Raw genomic sequence first — 16,727 nt, 5'->3', positions numbered from 1 at the left:
TGAGAGTCCAGACAACTCTGCGAAGCTAGAGAAAGGCCAACTCAACTCAAGAATGGGAGATAAGGAGTGTTTTGGCTTGCGCTTCTTGAAATGCTCTCAAGGGATGGGGGAAACTAGCCGCCAATTATGAAGCTGTTTACCGGCCCGTGAATTTGGCACATTCCTTGGCGGGCCCCTGAATTTGGCGACACGTTGTCTCAAACTCGATGGCTCCCTTCAAATTCATTTATCACCAAATACAACATTTGCACAAGAAATATTTTACCTCTCGAATCGCAGAACAATGGAAGTATCTTTCTGAGCCATCTGTTCTGGGCAACATTGCCTCTTTGACTCGATTTGCGTTTAGAGATCAAGTTGCAAGGTTGGTATGCCATATGAGCATTTTATAACGAAATCGGCTCGAAAAATATGATGAGTCACCAATCAGTAACCAATCAAGTTGATTTCAGAGATAAGGTGCAGGAGGTGATGTTCGCGATGAGCTTGACGGACCCGAATTTCTTATCTTATCTTCTCCGAATTAGAATGAGCCGATTTTGTGGCAAAGCCGCCTTTGCCGCATGCCAACTGTAGTCCTAAAATCGGACGTGGAATGCACCTCCCGAGCTTGTTTTTATTTCATTTTGCGTCGCCAGCTAAAAGCGGGCTTTACACTTGAACATTTAACAGCCATTTTCAAGTGGTGTTGGCATGTCACATACCTTCTCCCTTTGAAGGCATAAGCGTAAAGGATCATGTTGTGTAAAAAGATAAATGCCGAAAGAAGGTAAAAGTGAGGGAAGGGGGAGAACTGCCCTTCCTTTGGTAGATCGGTTATAAGTGATTAATTTCCCCTTTCTCAAACGCTAAGCGACACCGTCCTGTTCCAGTCCACTGACAACCCCGCCAGTCCAAAGTGACTCCATAACGAAGCAACCTTCAAGATCGCTTGCTCAATCATGGCATGGGGCCAGGAAAAGCCAGTAGCCCTTAAGTTGGGCTCAGAGATGCCACAAGCGGCAACTTCTGCGGTGCTATACCTGGCCCGCTATTTTTTGCGCTTGACTGCTGTGCAGCTCTCTGTCACTCTTCAGGCGGTTTACGAAAATATAAGTGTATTTGTCTTATCTTTCACTATATTTCGGCTGTGTGCAATTATTGCACTTCTTCCAGTCTATATTTTACAAGTTTCTTTTCGACTTCTTCCAACTGTCCTCGGAAATATTCGATGCCTTATTTTACCGTGGAACAAGCTCATCGAAGATACCGAAGCTTACAGAAGACAGTGGGCGATGCAGGCCCAGCTTCAGCTGGAGGGAAAGTATATATTCCGGGAGGATGAGATTGTTAGAGTCGACAGATTCAACACACATTGGATGAACGATATTCGTTGGTCTGACAACACTGAAGAGTTCCTTGTCTGTGGCGCAAGAGTGAGATACGTTCATTTAAGGCCAGCTGTCCACGAAGGCGGCCAGAATGGGTGTTTACCCAAGAGGCCCATCCTACTCCTACATGGAAGTCGAAGCTGGAGTTATATGTGGAGAAAGGTGTGTTGGAACTTGTTACTTCAAGTCTGTTCATATGATACTACGTCTACGCAAAGAACATGGATTACATTCAACTGTGAGCTGGGCTAATATTCCATATGCAGATTATGACCAAACTTCTCGAAGAGGGCCATGAGATTTTCGCCTTGGATTGGCTTGGTCATGGACTAAGCGACAAACCTAAGCATCACGAATCTGTTACATTTGAGCTGCACATGCGGACATTAATTGCCTTTTTCAACCATGTGCAACTCAAAGACGCCATCCTAGTAGCACACAGTTGGGGCGGGTAAGTTTAAATTTTCATTTATTTGCCATTTGCACAAAAGGGCTGTGCTCCTGGTACTCCTCACCATTTTCGTCCGTTACTGCCAGCTTTCTTATGTACAAATAATAACAACATTTTAGGTGTGTGGCTCTATGCTCTATTCCTCGTCTCCCTTCATCATCATGCAGTGGCCTCTTTCTCATCAACTCATTCTTGCCGCATCGACCTCACGAGATGAGTCGGAACTGTCGTCTTTTATATGCAGTCTGGTTCCTCTTGAGTAGAGTCTTGGATGGTTATGTGTCTGAATCCACTATCACACGATTCATATCTCCAGATATTTTGGAGGGAGACGTTGAAGGATACGAAGCACCTTACCGGCACCTATCCGCGAATGCTAGACCTAGTGTCGAAGATTTTGCATATATGGGCACTGGAATACCGCATTTTCTTCTAAAAGATCTTCGTGAGACACCGCTGTGGAAGATATTTGAAGCTATTTGTGGTCCAAGGAACTTCAGTGAGCTGAGCGCGTTAGCGCTTCTATCAGAGAGGGGTGACAATGCGAGAAGTTACTGGCAAAGTCAACAACCAAGCAATTTGCAGGAAGCTGCGGAGAGCAGACTCAAAATTGCTGTTGTATTTGGAGAACGTGATCCATTGGTCGAAAATTACAAGGAGACCCTTGTGCGTGTCATTGGCAAGAACAACATGGCGGACTGGGCACCCGATGGTATCTGGCTCCAAAACGCAGGTCACTACCCCATGGAAGATAAGCCTGAGGATGTTGCACGATTGATAGCTAGATTGGCCTAATCAACTACCCGTGGGATTTGTTAGCCCTCTTTTCTCTGCAATACATTCCTTGGCATTGCCAGCCATCCTTTCATAGTTAACCTGCCCCCGCGGCCCAAGAAATACTGTAGATGCTCTTCACCTCTTGTGTCGATCCTTTAAGCGACTATGCCGATTATAAAGTCAAAAGGGGTTGGTCGGCAGACCACTAAAAAAAGCGCGACATTCGAATTACTCCATATTGAAGAGGGTATCGGTATGCATGAAAGAGCGTAGAGATCCATTGTAGATCACCAAACGTTCTCGAGGCCAGAAAGCTAGCGTTCTAGAATTATACTGAAGAGTTTGAAGTCATTCTGTCTCTGTCTTTGCGCAGAAGCTTTCTCCACCTTCCTAAAGAAGTCTCCTGTACCGCTTGCTAAAGTATGGAGGTCAGTACCTTGTGTGACATAGCCTAAAATGACGATACTCACAGGAAGACACTTGGAAATCAACCACAAAACACCGGTAACAACAAGCGAAAAACAGCCAAATAACCTCCAGTCTGGATTATCCTGACGCAGGTGTTAAGTAAAGTGAAGAAGGCAGAAACTATAGGGTGAAGTCCACTGTTATCTGGAGATCTCCCATGCGAACGGGCCCATCAGGTTAGTCCGATCAGTTGCTTCCTTCTTCACATGTCCTTCGGTGAACTCCGAGTCATCTGAACACAGTTCCTTCGCTCTCCAGGTCCCTTGTCTGTCATGCGTCACACCTTCGTTGAATGGACTCTTCTTTTTGATGACTTGCCAAGTGGAACAGATAAAAGGTGATTTTTAAACTTGGCATAATCAATTCTAGTAAAGCTCTTGCCCGAAAATATAATGTTAGAAAAGGTCTGTTGTATATTCATGTGAAAGATCCAAGTAATCAGTAGTAGACCCAGGGAATAACCTGGGAACTACCAGAATTACTTAAAAACACCCAGAGCTTCTTCACTCTGCTTCCCTTTTCTCCTGCTTTACCTCCGGACCAACGATGAGAACGGAATCACTAGTAACTACTGTGACGCATGACAGAACGATGGACGGAGATCACCTGATGGACGCGGAGTGATGGAAACACCCGACCAAGCTAACCTAATGGGGCCTGTTTGCATAAGCTCTCTACAAGATAGTTGCCAGACCCTCCGTAGTTTCTTCCTTCTTCACCTTCGTTGTTTCGTGAATGCACCTGGTTACTTTTCCAGTTGGCTCTTTCCATGATCGTAACAACTACCTGAACTTATGATAATTGGTAATATAGGGTACTTACCTTTCTTCGTCAGAGTTGAACTCCCCCTCAAGATGCTCACTACTAATCATTAGAAAATATCCCGAGTAGCAGTTATAAAAATATACTCACAACCAACTCTTCGAGGCGTTCGCCGTGACCACATAAAGACCACGGTAGCTAGGTGAACCCTAGAGATAAATATTAGTAACAAGTAACTACGAGGTAGTAATTTCTGGATACTTACAGCGTGCTGCGATTCGATATGCTTCCGGATTGTAGAGCCAGACGGGGCCCCACTGTTGCCACCTCTCTTACTATTATCAACGGTTAGCTTTTAGTAATAGAAGGTTTTAGTAACTCAAGGTGCATAGCCACAGAAAGGGCAGCGAGAGGCGCAGCTCGGAATTGCCTAAAGACCATTAGTAAATATGGTAATAAGTAAAAGAATATTGAAACTCACAATAGGGCCGGTCATCTTGAAAACGTTGTACCGGATATCGTTTTGATGGGCAGCGCAGCCACAAACACCTTTATTGACCTTACAGGTACTAGGGTTTACTTTGTTATTATCGACATCATCTACACAAAACCGGTAATACTCACTGCTTCTGGTGCTTCAGGACGTCAACCTCACTCGCGAAATTAATCTGGTCCTTAGCAACGCGATCAACCTGGATTCTACCAGTAGGTCCCGGCAGAGTAGGAAGACCTGAGATCTTCTGGAAGTGCTTGGTAGGTGCTGGAGCTTTCTGCACCATAGCGGCAGCTCTTGCTTGAGTAGTTCGCAAAGTTGCAGGAGTAGCTGAGGCCGGCGCGGCCTTCTTCTTTGGCTGCTCGCGGCGGGCATTGGAAGGTACTGGTACGAACCAGTAAAAAGTGGATAGGGAGAAAGAGATTTAGATTGTGTACAAGATTCTGGTTGAGACTAAGAATAAATATCAGTCCATGTCTCTGATAAGGATAGTTCTCTCGCCGGGGGGAAGGGGAGGGGGGATTGGTAGAAACTGGCAGGGACTAAATATATATTGGAGAGAGTAGGAAAGAGAGGAATACGACACAACTTCTCTTTTCAAGTATCATCCAGATGCTCCCCACTGTAGTCGACGGCAGAGGATGACATCTCCATGGTATAGGGTATTTGGGGAGGGACGGACGAGCCTAAATGTAGTGAGAGAGCTCATTCAACACCCTCATCGCGAGACGCCTCCTTGGACCTCGTGGATACGCTTGTTGACCTCAGAGGCGTATTCTGAACGATCCTGACGTATCTGGAGGCCTTCGAGGGTCGCTAGAGGATGCTGAAAGTGAGCTGGAGGTTTAAACATACCGCTGGATGGAGTAGGTGGTGGATAGTGGATGACGGTGGAGGAGGGGGAAAAGATGAAGACAGAAAATGTTGATGGGGAGGTGGGTCGTGGTGTTGGAATCCTGTCCAAATCCGACTCTCACTTCGACTAGGAATTATCACTAATTTCCTAGTGAATAATAGAGTTAGACTATACGTTAGTAGTAGATACTTGCAAGGTATAAATTATAAAATCATGCTATTCAGAATTGGTTGTCTCTATAATTAAGGATACTGGTATTTACTACTCCCTACCCGTATGAAAGGGATTGGCACTCACTCAATGAGAGTGGTTAATTCGGAGATCGAACTCTCGATTTCTACCTATCCTAAGTCTGAGCATCTCGTTTTGATGCACACGATCTGCTGCTCTAGATATTTACCAAACAAATCAGCTACCTGGTCTAATTGTATTTGATGCTCCAGCCTTCCACTTTGAACCCTTTGCCGTTCAACATTGGTCGTAGGCTGCACGGATTTTTTGTACCGTAGTCCGTTCCATCGAAGTTTACTTTTCTATTAGGAAGTTTGGTAACATCGCCCTGATTAATTCCAAGGATTCACTGCACAGAGGTCCCGCGTTCATAGCTTTACGCATTTCGTCTAATCATGAGATTTTGTTTGATGGGCTCCGGTACAGTATCTACATGAAATTTCGAAAATAGAGCCAGCCATCCACAAATAAACTGCACAACTGGGGCGCATCAGTTTGGTTTCCCCGACGCAGGTTGACACCGAACACCACGAGAAGGTATAATGCAGGGTCCCAGCAGCCGGGTGAAAATTGCTACCCAGTGTGAGCTCACTAGGAGGGGATTGGAGTACTAGCATAGAAGGGGAGTGCAGAAAAGAGGGAGTAAGAAAATTTATTCCGAAATCTATATTTTTTTGACGAGCTAATGACATTTGCTAAATCGCCGAAAGCTAGTATCGTTCATTGGGTCTCCACGAAGGCCGGAAACATTTGTACACATACATCGGGCATGCGGGAAACATGGACAAGGAAAACGTATTTGCATCGAGAATCGGGTGGAGTACCATGCATCCAGGCCGTTGGAAACCTAGCCCAATTCAAACGAGGCCAGAAGTGAGAATGCTGAACGGAATTTAGTCAGACTTGCGTGCGTGAACAAGTTGTCCGCTGGGTATCATCTCACCCTACTTTCGATTGCCCTCGCCGCCCTCACCAGTCAGAGCCCTCTTGCTTGATAGGCCGAGGGCCGAATAGTTCAGCAGGATAATCATCATCCGACGTGTCGGACGAGTCCGAGCTGTCCGAAGAAGACATATCCCACAGACTGGAGCGAGGTTTGCGGGCCTTGGCCGTCGCTTTCTCCATCTCTGCCTTCTTAGCTTCTTCCTTTTTCCGCGCATCCTCACGTTCTTGCGCCACCTTCCTTGCCATCTGTGCATCTAGCTGCGCCTTCATCCTGAGATACACATCGTGTGTTTTATTCAACTGGAAGCCCGAGGGGGTCCCGGTGCTCGGGGCTTCTGAGGAATTGCTGGTCCCATGTCTTAGCGACGAGTGACGGGCTGGATGGGGTAGAACTTACGTCGTCTCTGTCATCTTCGAGGCCCGCTGTTGGCCGAGGAGCTCCCTCAGCGTCCCGGGCCAGTCAGGCTCCTGGGCTTCCACAAATGTCGGGGCTTGCAGTGATTTCCTGTTCCGGTATGTTAGCGCCCCTGATGGAGGCTGGAGAGGGGGCTGGCTTACTTTGGTGGGCCCCCATTCCTCTTGGCCATCTCCTTCGTGTCGTCATCTTCATCGTCTTCCGATTGCTCGCTGTCCTCGTCACTTTCCTCATCACTGCCCTCATCACTGCTCTCATCACTACCCTCATCGCTTCCATCGTCACTTCCCTCGTCACTGATTTTATTACTGGCCCGATGGCTCGCCTCATCACTGCCTCCATCACTGCCCCTGTGACTGTCTTCATCATTCTCTTCATCACTTTCAAAAAATTTAATCATCTGGCAGTCCTCTTCCTCGTGTCCCTCTTCTTCACCGGCATCCCCCTCCGCCTTATCCCCGTTAGCTACCACAGCTCGGGGGAAGCTACATCGCGAGGAATGGTCGTTCCAGCTGTAGGAAGAGGTGGCTGAACCTGGGAATCCTCGACTGGCTCCGTAGCGACGCCCACAGTCACGTTCCCAGCCTTGTTTCCGGTCACATGTCCGTTAGCATGAGGTCTGTGCAGCGTGCCTTTGCTCCGGTGCGTTTCAACGCGGTTTCGGCGACGCGAAAGCGTCTTCCGAAGATTTTTGATACTCCTTGGGGTTTGATTGGTCCTCACGCCTTGCTCGAGGTTTTGGATCTTTGCATGGATCTCACGCATTTCCTGCAAGAGCGGGCAGACTTCAGGATTCGTCGTTGGATCCCGAAGTAGAGCCTCGAGGTTGTGAATCTCTTGCTGGTCCCTCTTCACATACAGGTGAAAGCGCTCTCCCTGGGAGCTAGTCGGCTGGCTACTGGGAGGAGTAGCGTGATCGGATCTGAAGGAGGAGGGTGTGTGTTGTGGCACCGGAGTCTTCTGGAGCGCCGTGAACGCAGCATGCGGGAGAGGAGGTGGCGGCATGGACGCTGGGCTGGAAGCCAGATCTGTGGGAATGATGTTATGATTCGCCAGGTTCTGGATGGGCGTGGCCGTCATGTTCAAGCTGAGGCGCGCGTTGGGAGAAGGATCTTGGATTTCAGGCTCAATCCGAAGCCGCTTGGACGGCTCAGTCTGCTGAGGACTGTACTTGCGTTTTTGCGGCTGCGATTCCTGCTCGAAGAAGGCAGCCGGACACTCCGTAACACGGGGAGAGACCTCGCCAAGCTCCTCGCTGGCATGGTGGGTAACTGAAGGAGTCTGTCGAATCGTAACATGATCCTCTTCTACCGACTCAAGCGGGATGTTGTCGGGCTCATCCTCCATCTCGTCCCCTTCGAGGATTGGAGAGACCTTCCCGATGGCACTCTTTGCCAAGAGAGATCGCCGTCTTGCATCTTGCGCGGCACCATCCCAATCCTGAACAACCGAAGGAAATCGTTGCGGGGAGGATGCGAGGGGCGTTGTCGGAGGCTTCTGAACCACGCGAACGGTGCCGTACTGATCGTACCCTTCTCTTTCGAACTTCCCGTGATCAATCCAAACATCGGCAACTGTGTCGTGGACTTCATAATCGATCTCCGGATCGGCGTCGTTCAGGAGTTTTTTGACTTGGAGGAGTCTGCCGGGTGCATTGTGAGATTGGAATAATCATAATGAAGACGCAATGGCTTTCTCCAGGACAGGGAACTCACTCTTCACTAGGTCGCAGTGATCGCCATTTGGCTTGAATCAGGTTCACCAAGTCTCCGAGCGACGTCTCGTCCGGATTGCGGATCAAGAGTAGGAAAGACGGCCACTTTCGGGGTGTATTGGTTTCGTCCTGACTCTGCTCATTGTGGTTGCTCCCTCCAATCAGGGAGCTGAAAAAGCCAGGCCGAGGAGAGATCTGCTCTCGGGGTTGGACCACGACCTTCAGTCGGAGTACAGCCATGGGGTCGGACCAGAATGGGATATTTTCAGGAGCACATTAGAGTCGTGGTTCCAGGAAAGAGGCTGCCTGGACGATTCGGAGTCGGTGTGAAGGAACTGGACGTGTATGAAGGTAGGCGCAAGAAAAGCAAGAAACACGAGAGCTGTAAAAGGAGAAAAAAAGTCCGGGGAAGCCACGGAGATAGCCCGCGTGTGGCCTGGTTTATCAGGCCACAACAATGGCCGGGCACTCGCCCCCATCGACCTTCTGTGTTTCCCATCATTGTTGAGCAGCGAGTATTGAAGTGTTTGATAGGGAGATGGTTGCCTACCGCAGCAGCACTGATTTAACTAACCGAGAAGGGGAGATTATGAAACTGAAGATAGGCTGACCGGTAGCTGGTTGACTACTTGTACATTGCCTTTGGTCGCTCGTTCAGGGAAGGAATGCACCAACAACGGGAGCAAACGCATTAACCCCAAGGAAATAGTCACATGGGGCCACCTCAAAGGAAAGGAGGAGATTCTAGAGTTTTAAAGTCTACCGCCACCGCGCGGTGCCCGCGGCCATCAGAAAGCTGATGATGATGGTATACGGTGTTTCTTAGTGCATCAATACGATGAAGTGTGTTGAGAAGCAGCGGATGGAGAATACCACCATATTGCAGCCTACTATATGGGATTAACTTCGAAAGAACTCTCTGAAGAAAAGCACGATGTAGCAGAGTGATACTACTCGGGCTGCCTCGATCGTGTTGATTGGAAACCCAGCGAGGCGAATGAAGCTGTTCGCATGGCGAGGTGAACTGCAGCGGAATCGCCTGCGAAGAGACTTCGAGGTACGCATGAATTGTCCGGGTCGGCCCGTCCGCCGTTGTTTCCTACAGCATTCAGTTACGGAGGTATGCGCCGGGAGGCGAATTTGGCATTAGAACCTGACATTGGACTTGCATTTAGAAGTAAAAAGTAATGCACAGTATTGGTTGGGGCAGGAAACGCCAACCAGGTAGAAGAATAAGCAGCCATGTGATGAGGGCTGAACGAAGGGTGAAAAATATGCAGGAAAGAGAGAAAGGTCGAGTCGAATCGTGAAAAAAAAAAAAAAGTTCCGTGGGTATCCAGCTATTCAGAGTCAATCCAATGACAGAAATTATTATATGTATATGGGTCTTCTTCAACTTCCGTGGATGGCGGGCGGTCGGCCACCGCAGGGGCAGTCAAAGAGCGAAATTAACTTGAATCGGTACAGGGTCATATCGTGTGCCACTCGTGAGTCTCCTAGACAACCTCCATCCCGGGCTTCAGCGTCTCGAAAGAAGTGATGGAAGTTCGCCGATCCTTGATGAATTTGGGCCAGGTGTTGGTGAGAACGAGATACTTGATGCTCGCCTCTGCATCCTGGAAGACATTGGCGTCGAACTCCTCGGGAATCTCACCCCAGTAATGCACACGGTTCCTGATACAGTTCGTCATTTCCTTCTCAGAACTTTCCGAGACGGTGGGCGAGGCTGGCTCAAAGGTGAATTTGTCGAAGGGGCTGACGGGGTCGGCCTCCCGTTCTTCGCCGTAGAGAATGCGAGCGGGCCGTTCGAAAACCTCCTCGAGCTTCTTCAAGTCGTGGGAGGAGATGTTCACGGGAAATTCGGCGTGGCGAACACTGATGAACTCGGCGTAGATGTGCAAGGCGCGGTTGAAGTGCTCGCGGAAGAGGTCCTTCGTGCTACCGCTCCGGGGGGAAGTGCTGTCCCGCAGCGCAGCGGGAAGCGAGCTCTTCCACTCGGCAACGCTGGTGAGGAAGGCAATGTTCTCTCCAGAGAATTCACGGAGTGCAGAGAATTCCTGAAGAGGGGTGGGGTTGCGTTCCAGAACGTGCTCTAGGGCGCTCATGGTCAGAATACTGTCGCGCGAGCCACTACTCTTGATGGAGTCGTTGGTGGACTTCCACCCCGACATAATAGACTCGACAATAGTGGCGTCCGAGTTGATGGACTTGTTTTCAGACCCAGAGGCCTTGACCTTAGTCTCCCATCGAGCGATCGAGTCGAGGGTCTCTTGACGAAGGGACTGGTGACGAACAACCTCCCAGCAAGGAAGGAAAACAGTAAAGATTTCGATAATAAGGATAGACAGGCAGATCCTATGGGCCAAGTGTTAGGGTCAGGGAGACTTTTAGGGGGCCACATCGAGGAGGGCAGACTCACCATTGCGGAGGAATCCAGTATTGGTTGACCGGAGCCATGGCAGGAACGTAGAGAGCGATAAGCCACATTGGGGTAGCGTGAAGACTACGGGAGAGGTTAATAAAAGGTGATTGTGACTCCCGTGTGGGTACTCACCTGCCAATCGCGCAACCAATGGTCTGCACGCGCCAGCCTTGGGTATCATGAATGTTGCGCGCCTTCCAGAGGATGACGGGGGCAACGACCCAGGACCAGAAGAACTGCCAAAATACGCCGGGCCACCTGGATGATCGATCCATTGTCAGTCGTTGTGGAGCCATATGGCATGTGTCTTGCATTTCTGGTGGAATCTTACCACTCCCATCCTGTACCCTGTGCCGTCTTCTGGGCCATTTCGCTACCGTGAACCTCCGTACCAGGAATGCCCCAGGAGCTATGCCACTTGCGAGAAATGATGTACATCAAGATTGTGAGAAAAATTTGAGCGAACATTGCAGCCCCAACGGTGATAAGGATCTTGGTAGTGTAGTCGAGACGCCGGAAACGGTTGATCAGACCAGTCTTGGGCTTCTCGTCAGGCGACGCGTCGGTGAACCGAAAGCCATGTTGCGCATACTTCCGCTGAAGCTTAGCGACGTGGAGAAAGCGACTGTTGGAGGCGTGGAAAAGAGCGATGCCACAGGGGAGGTAGGTCCCCATGATCCAGTACTGACCGTCTCCGGGCATGAGGGCGCCGACCATGGTGCCAAATTGGCAGGCCAGCCAGTAAAGATGAAGAAGAACAATTGAAGAGAGTGACAGGGCGAGGCCTCGGATTCGGAGAGCAGGCATATCGCGATTGATAATGAGATATACCATGCCGGCGGCAACTGCAGCCGTCCAGACACCCGCCCAGACGGCCCACCAGATGCTCACCGGCGAGAGGTTTACCGCCGCCTGGGACTCGGCGGTGATTCCCAGTTCCGAACCCATGATGATTTGTTAAGCAGAAGTGCTGAAGGAGAGTGATGAAGTTGGATAGCGCTTACCATCCAGAAGGGCGGGGGCCGGGGGGGGTGGCGCTTTTAACGATGGGCTCGCACGTACTCCCCTGCAGGATCGAAGGCTGCGAAATGAGTGGCGGCGATGGATCCGGTTCAGGTCCCAGCCTGCGACGGAAAGTGGGCCTCTGAGCAACTTCTGGGGCGTGCGAGACCAAGCAGCACGAGCGTTGGGGGGAGACGTCCCCTGTCGATCCTTCGATGCTGTGGGCCAAGACTGATAGCGGGTGGGAACAGGCCAGACCATATCGGGGTATAGATGGGCGCCGCTGGACTCACACTGACACCCAATTGGCACTCCGAGGCCGTCTGGCCCCGTCGCGTCGACGGGCTCTGTAGCTGCAGGTATTTGTCAAACTCTTCAGGTCCTGATTGGGCTCACGAGGTTGCTCGCGGGGGCCTTCGGAGTTCACTCGCCGATTCACGATCTCGCAACAGCACCAAATTTATTTCCTTTGGAGGGCTATTGAGTCCGATCGGCGACACTATCGATTCCCAAAACTCTGCATGGCCCAATTTCTGCTCTCCACATATCATCATCTTTCCTATCTACATCTCCGCAGCGGCACCAAGCACCGGTCGGCCGGGTCAGCCGGGCGGGCATTTAGACGGTAGCCCCAGTGCTGACCCAGATGAGGCGGGTCCGCGGCTGTTCGTCATGAAGTTGAGTTGATACAATGATCAATCCATGGGAGATCCAGCATCCTTTGTCTGGATGACACAATGGGTTTGTGATTGTGTGGACAATGAGCAAGACCAGAGAGGATTTCCATCGTGTGCAGCGCTTGACTCCACTGGAGATGGCTGAAGACTGGATACATACTTCACGAATCAATAATGCGGGAATGTCGGGGAATGTCCGGTGGTGAGGACAAACCATGACTAGTGTGACACGCGCTATATGTACTCCGAATTATGACGGCTGCCGTGCGATTCTTGCATCCTCGACTGCTTAGATCCAACGACAGAGACAGGGGCCAGATTGCGAGCAAGTCACTTCCGAGCAGGCCAGACGCAACTAATGGACGCGTCGCAAGCCGGAGAAACAGGGCGCGATCGCAAACTGGCCATCGAATGCGGGACAAGAGCCCAGAGAGATGGATCAGCGCAACTAGTAGAAGGTAATCCAAGATTGCGGCCCTATCGAGAACCAGCACGGGCCGAATCGGTCCATCGACACAATGGATGACTTCATTCGCACAGGGACGGTGCTGGCCGGTGCATGTGTAACCCCGATGAGGCCGTTCATACCATGCCATGTAGGGATTATCAGTTGCCCTCGGGAGACTCGGGAGAGGCGCCGTCACGCTAGTGCTGGCCGCGAGAGCGGCCAGGCTCTGGAGAGCCCGGATGGTTGGGTTGGGAGACCAATTAATTGACTATTGATTAGAGTATCCCCGAATGGGAGGGAGTTACCCCGTTCCAGACACATGAGCTGCAACATTTGCTTTGGCCATTGCTTTGGCTCATTATTGAGGTTTGGCCAGAGTGATGGAGACCAGGTAATGCTGGATCCCCTGAATTGCCCGTCGTGACCATGTCCGGATTGGGAGTAGTCCACCTCTTTGCCGTCGCACGGAGAAAGTCTGGCCGAGGTAGGCGCAACGCGGTCGACTTGGTCGACTTGGGCGAACGCCACCGCAGTGGACTAGTTCCCGTGTTGGGCCTTTCTGCCTTGTTGCCTAAAATCTGCCGGGTGCGCTGAGAACGTGACACATTCTGATGCCTGAGGCTGCCTCCAGGCACCTGACTGCAAACCGCCGAGTTTCGTTGGGCCGCCCGTCGCGTCGCCGAATCACCGCGCGCGAAACGCAGCGGCCAACTCCACTGCGACAAATTCCCCAGAAGCGCCCCCCTCTTTTCCCAGGTTCGCGAAGGGCGTTCTCTCCGATTTCCGGCAGATGCGCCTCTTGAGCACACGGTCGTGTTTCCTGGGGTTTTATATCGGGCGAGCATAGACCGATGCTGATGGACTTGGAGTATCAACGGAACCTCCAGGCACCGAATGGTCCACCCTTGATCTCCCCAGGCGACTTTCGGTCCCCGCGACTGTCCCGGCCTCCGCCGGTTGTTGACTACCTGCACAGGAGCCCCGATTCTGGCGAGATGGAGAAGACCCCGCCTAGCATCGGAAAGCGCCGAGGCGGCAGTCGAAAAGCCTGCAACGAGTGCAAGCAGCAGAAGGTGAGTGCCACATGCAATTCCCCGTGGGCCTTCCCTTCGGCCCGGCGCAACCCCCTCCCCCCACCTGCAGACAGTGTGCTGATAATATACGTGCACTCTCTGCCCGGAGCAGCTGCGATGTGATATTGTCCAGACCCCCGCCGCGGCATGCTCCCGCTGCCGTAGGCTGGGAATTGATTGTAAGGTCGAACAATCTTTCAAGCGTATCTCCAAAAGAAGGTGATTGGCGCCCTCCATATCTAGCGAGTGAGATGCACCCCCTACTAAACAGCACATCATAAACAGGCGCAATGCCGAGATGGAAAAGGAGATCGCAGACCTCCGCCGCCGTCTCGCGACGAATGAGGATCCTGATGAAGTGGCAGAGCCTCATGCACGCGACGACCAGTCGCCATGCTCGGAAGCAGCCTTTAGCCGCCGTGACTCGACTGGCCGAGACCAGTCGAGGCCAGTATCAGTACCAGCGGAGTCGTATCCGTCGATGGCAACCCCATTAACCATGAAGAGAGATGGGTCCATTCGCTCTCAGGAAGAGAATACGCCGTGGCGGCTTGAGGATATCGCCCTCTCCCGGGCGCGAGTCGCACGGCTCTTCGAACAGTAAGAACCGGATGTTCCCCTTTCGCTGACTTGGATCTGTGGCTCATCTACCTCTTAGATATTTCAATTATTATCATCCCTTTCTTCCTCTTCTGAACCTGCCAAAGCCTCCGGAGGTCTATTTGAGTCGATGTCCCTTACTTGCCTGGACAATTGTCTGTGTGGCCAGTCGTCGATCTCCATCCGATCCGGGCCTCTTGACTGCTCTCTCTGGACCGTTCAGTCGACTCTTATGGTCCACTATTACGAGTGTTCCTCAGAATTACCGGGTGGTCAAGGCATTATGTGTCCTGTGCACCTGGCCCCTGCCAACCACAAGCCAACGAACGGATGCCACCTTTATGCTTAGTGGCCTGATGATGCAGATTGCCATGCAGCTGGGATTGCATCGGCCCGTCCAGGCTGAAGAGTTCACCACATTCCGGATCGAGGCCCAAGGAGAAGCGTTAAAAGATCGCCTACATACATGGGTGATCTGCAATATCGTCGCCCAGAAGTGAGTTTCTTATCTCCCCGCGGAATGTACGTTGCGAACTATTCTTACCTCTCCACCACAGCGTTGCAACAGGATATGGCCAACCCCCTTGCACCATTTACGACTGGGCTCTCGAACCTCCTTCTCTGAAAGATGCCGATTATCGCCTCCCTGGCGATCTGGCGGTCCGGTTACGCATTGAGAAGTTCTGTGACCGAGTCACCAAAGCTTTGTATAGCAGCAAGCCCGAGCCGGCTGAGTTCATCAGTGCGGAGAAGCTCGTCATCGTGCAGATTCTTGAAAGTGAATTGCGGGAGATGGAAGTGGAGTTTGGTCGAGAGATCTCCGGTACCATTGCACCATGTTCATATCCGTGATTCGCCTACTAATGCAAAGCTCCAGCCATCAATATGATCCACCTGCGTGCCGCTGAACTGCATCTTCGATATTTCGCCTTTCTGAGTTCCAATGCACGAAATGATGACCTCACTAAGCTCTTCCTCGCCACCACCTCCTTCCTGGGACGCGTGCTGGATCTGGAAACCTCCCCAGGCGAGCTGATCGGCCACTCGACGAATTACATTCTTCAGATGATCGTGGCGGCGGCATTCGCTCTGATGAAGCTGCTTAAGAGCAACTTTAGCCGCCATATTGACTTTAATCATGGCAAGCTTTTGTTCAATGGCGCCATCTCGGCCATACGCCGGATCAGTGTGATGGATCATGATCGCCCGGTCCGGCTGGCGGATATTTTGGCTCAAATGTGGAACGCGACCGGGCCCGAACCGGCCGATGAGGATGGGCTCCAACTCAAAGTTCGCTGCCGGATGAGCATGAGCCATGTCTACGATACCGTCTGGCGATGGCGACAGCGGTTCCGACCGGTCAAGAGTCTGGAAGAGATGCAAGGTACGTTTGATCTGGATCACCATATCTGTCTGTCTGGCCTGTCTAACACACGTGTCTAGCAGCCGCGGCGGCAAATCATGCCCTGTCAACATCTACCGGACATATGGCACGGCCGCAAGATAGCTCTCTGGGAGACCCGTCCCTGGTGCTCCCCGCCCAGTTTGACGAGAGCGGCGCCTTCTTCAGTGAGACCGGCTTCTCCGAGGTGTTTGATTCTCTAAACTGGGTGTTTGAGGGCTTCCCTGACAGCTTTGTTGCACCCCCAGTTCTGTAGCGAGGGCGCACCACCGGGATGGAAAAAGGTTTGACCTGGTCCTTGTAGATGTACATTCCACCTGATCTGATTGTATCAATTCCCGATCCAGAATCATACCTATCTCTCCTGGGCGACAATCTCAAGCCATGTTTTTAGGTCCCCACGCCTGAAAACTATACTGTACCTACTTCCCTTTGTATCTGGAGTCCTACGTCTAGAAATCTTGAGATAAAACGTACCTAGTGTCCCCGGCAGGGAGCCCCTCCCCTTAACCTGTACTTGGTCTTTGACCATCGTACAAAGCCCCCTTGCCATAAAGTGTATATGGTCTTGAAAATCCCCCCGAGACCTTTCCTTTGCAGTGCTTCCAGTCCACCCATACA

The 16,727-nt window shown here is 51.3% G+C and overlaps 6 protein-coding genes across 6 annotated transcripts; 2 read left to right on the top strand and 4 right to left on the bottom strand.

Moving 5' to 3' along the window:
- Positions 1-1,630: 1,630 nt before the first annotated feature.
- N7482_010705 (haloalkane dehalogenase family protein) lies at positions 1,631-2,616 on the top strand (the record flags this gene model as incomplete). Its single annotated transcript, XM_056692829.1, has 2 exons — positions 1,631-1,821; positions 1,941-2,616. 2 exons carry the CDS (start codon positions 1,631-1,633, stop codon positions 2,614-2,616), a joined length of 867 nt encoding a protein of 288 aa, XP_056538786.1.
- A 1,358-nt stretch (positions 2,617-3,974) lies between these two features.
- N7482_010704 (uncharacterized protein) lies at positions 3,975-4,607 on the bottom strand (the record flags this gene model as incomplete). Its single annotated transcript, XM_056692828.1, has 3 exons — positions 3,975-4,037; positions 4,094-4,163; positions 4,453-4,607. The coding sequence occupies 3 exons, from the start codon at positions 4,605-4,607 to the stop codon at positions 3,975-3,977; spliced, it is 288 nt and encodes a 95-aa protein (XP_056538785.1).
- Positions 4,608-6,377: 1,770 nt separating this feature from the next.
- Positions 6,378-7,168, bottom strand: N7482_010703 (uncharacterized protein; the record flags this gene model as incomplete). Its single annotated transcript, XM_056692827.1, has 3 exons — positions 6,378-6,699; positions 6,751-6,858; positions 6,912-7,168. 3 exons carry the CDS (start codon positions 7,166-7,168, stop codon positions 6,378-6,380), a joined length of 687 nt encoding a protein of 228 aa, XP_056538784.1.
- A 65-nt stretch (positions 7,169-7,233) lies between these two features.
- N7482_010702 (uncharacterized protein) lies at positions 7,234-8,722 on the bottom strand (the record flags this gene model as incomplete). The annotated part of the gene is made up of 2 exons (XM_056692826.1): positions 7,234-8,410; positions 8,484-8,722. 2 exons carry the CDS (start codon positions 8,720-8,722, stop codon positions 7,234-7,236), a joined length of 1,416 nt encoding a protein of 471 aa, XP_056538783.1.
- Positions 8,723-9,978: 1,256 nt separating this feature from the next.
- On the bottom strand, positions 9,979-11,852 carry N7482_010701 (uncharacterized protein; the record flags this gene model as incomplete). Its single annotated transcript, XM_056692825.1, has 4 exons — positions 9,979-10,837; positions 10,902-10,985; positions 11,037-11,162; positions 11,236-11,852. The coding sequence occupies 4 exons, from the start codon at positions 11,850-11,852 to the stop codon at positions 9,979-9,981; spliced, it is 1,686 nt and encodes a 561-aa protein (XP_056538782.1).
- A 2,030-nt stretch (positions 11,853-13,882) lies between these two features.
- Positions 13,883-16,362, top strand: N7482_010700 (transcription factor domain-containing protein; the record flags this gene model as incomplete). The annotated part of the gene is made up of 7 exons (XM_056692824.1): positions 13,883-14,104; positions 14,217-14,323; positions 14,390-14,704; positions 14,763-15,200; positions 15,262-15,527; positions 15,582-16,088; positions 16,148-16,362. The coding sequence occupies 7 exons, from the start codon at positions 13,883-13,885 to the stop codon at positions 16,360-16,362; spliced, it is 2,070 nt and encodes a 689-aa protein (XP_056538781.1).
- Between the last annotated feature and the right edge of the window lie 365 nt (positions 16,363-16,727).

Source organism: Penicillium canariense, assembly GCF_028826845.1.
Source record: "Penicillium canariense strain IBT 26290 chromosome Unknown utg000008l_segment0_segment0, whole genome shotgun sequence".
NCBI lineage: Eukaryota > Fungi > Ascomycota > Eurotiomycetes > Eurotiales > Aspergillaceae > Penicillium > Penicillium canariense.
The sequence above is the reverse complement of the archived record's forward strand: the minus strand, read 5'-3'. Positions and strand labels throughout refer to the sequence as shown.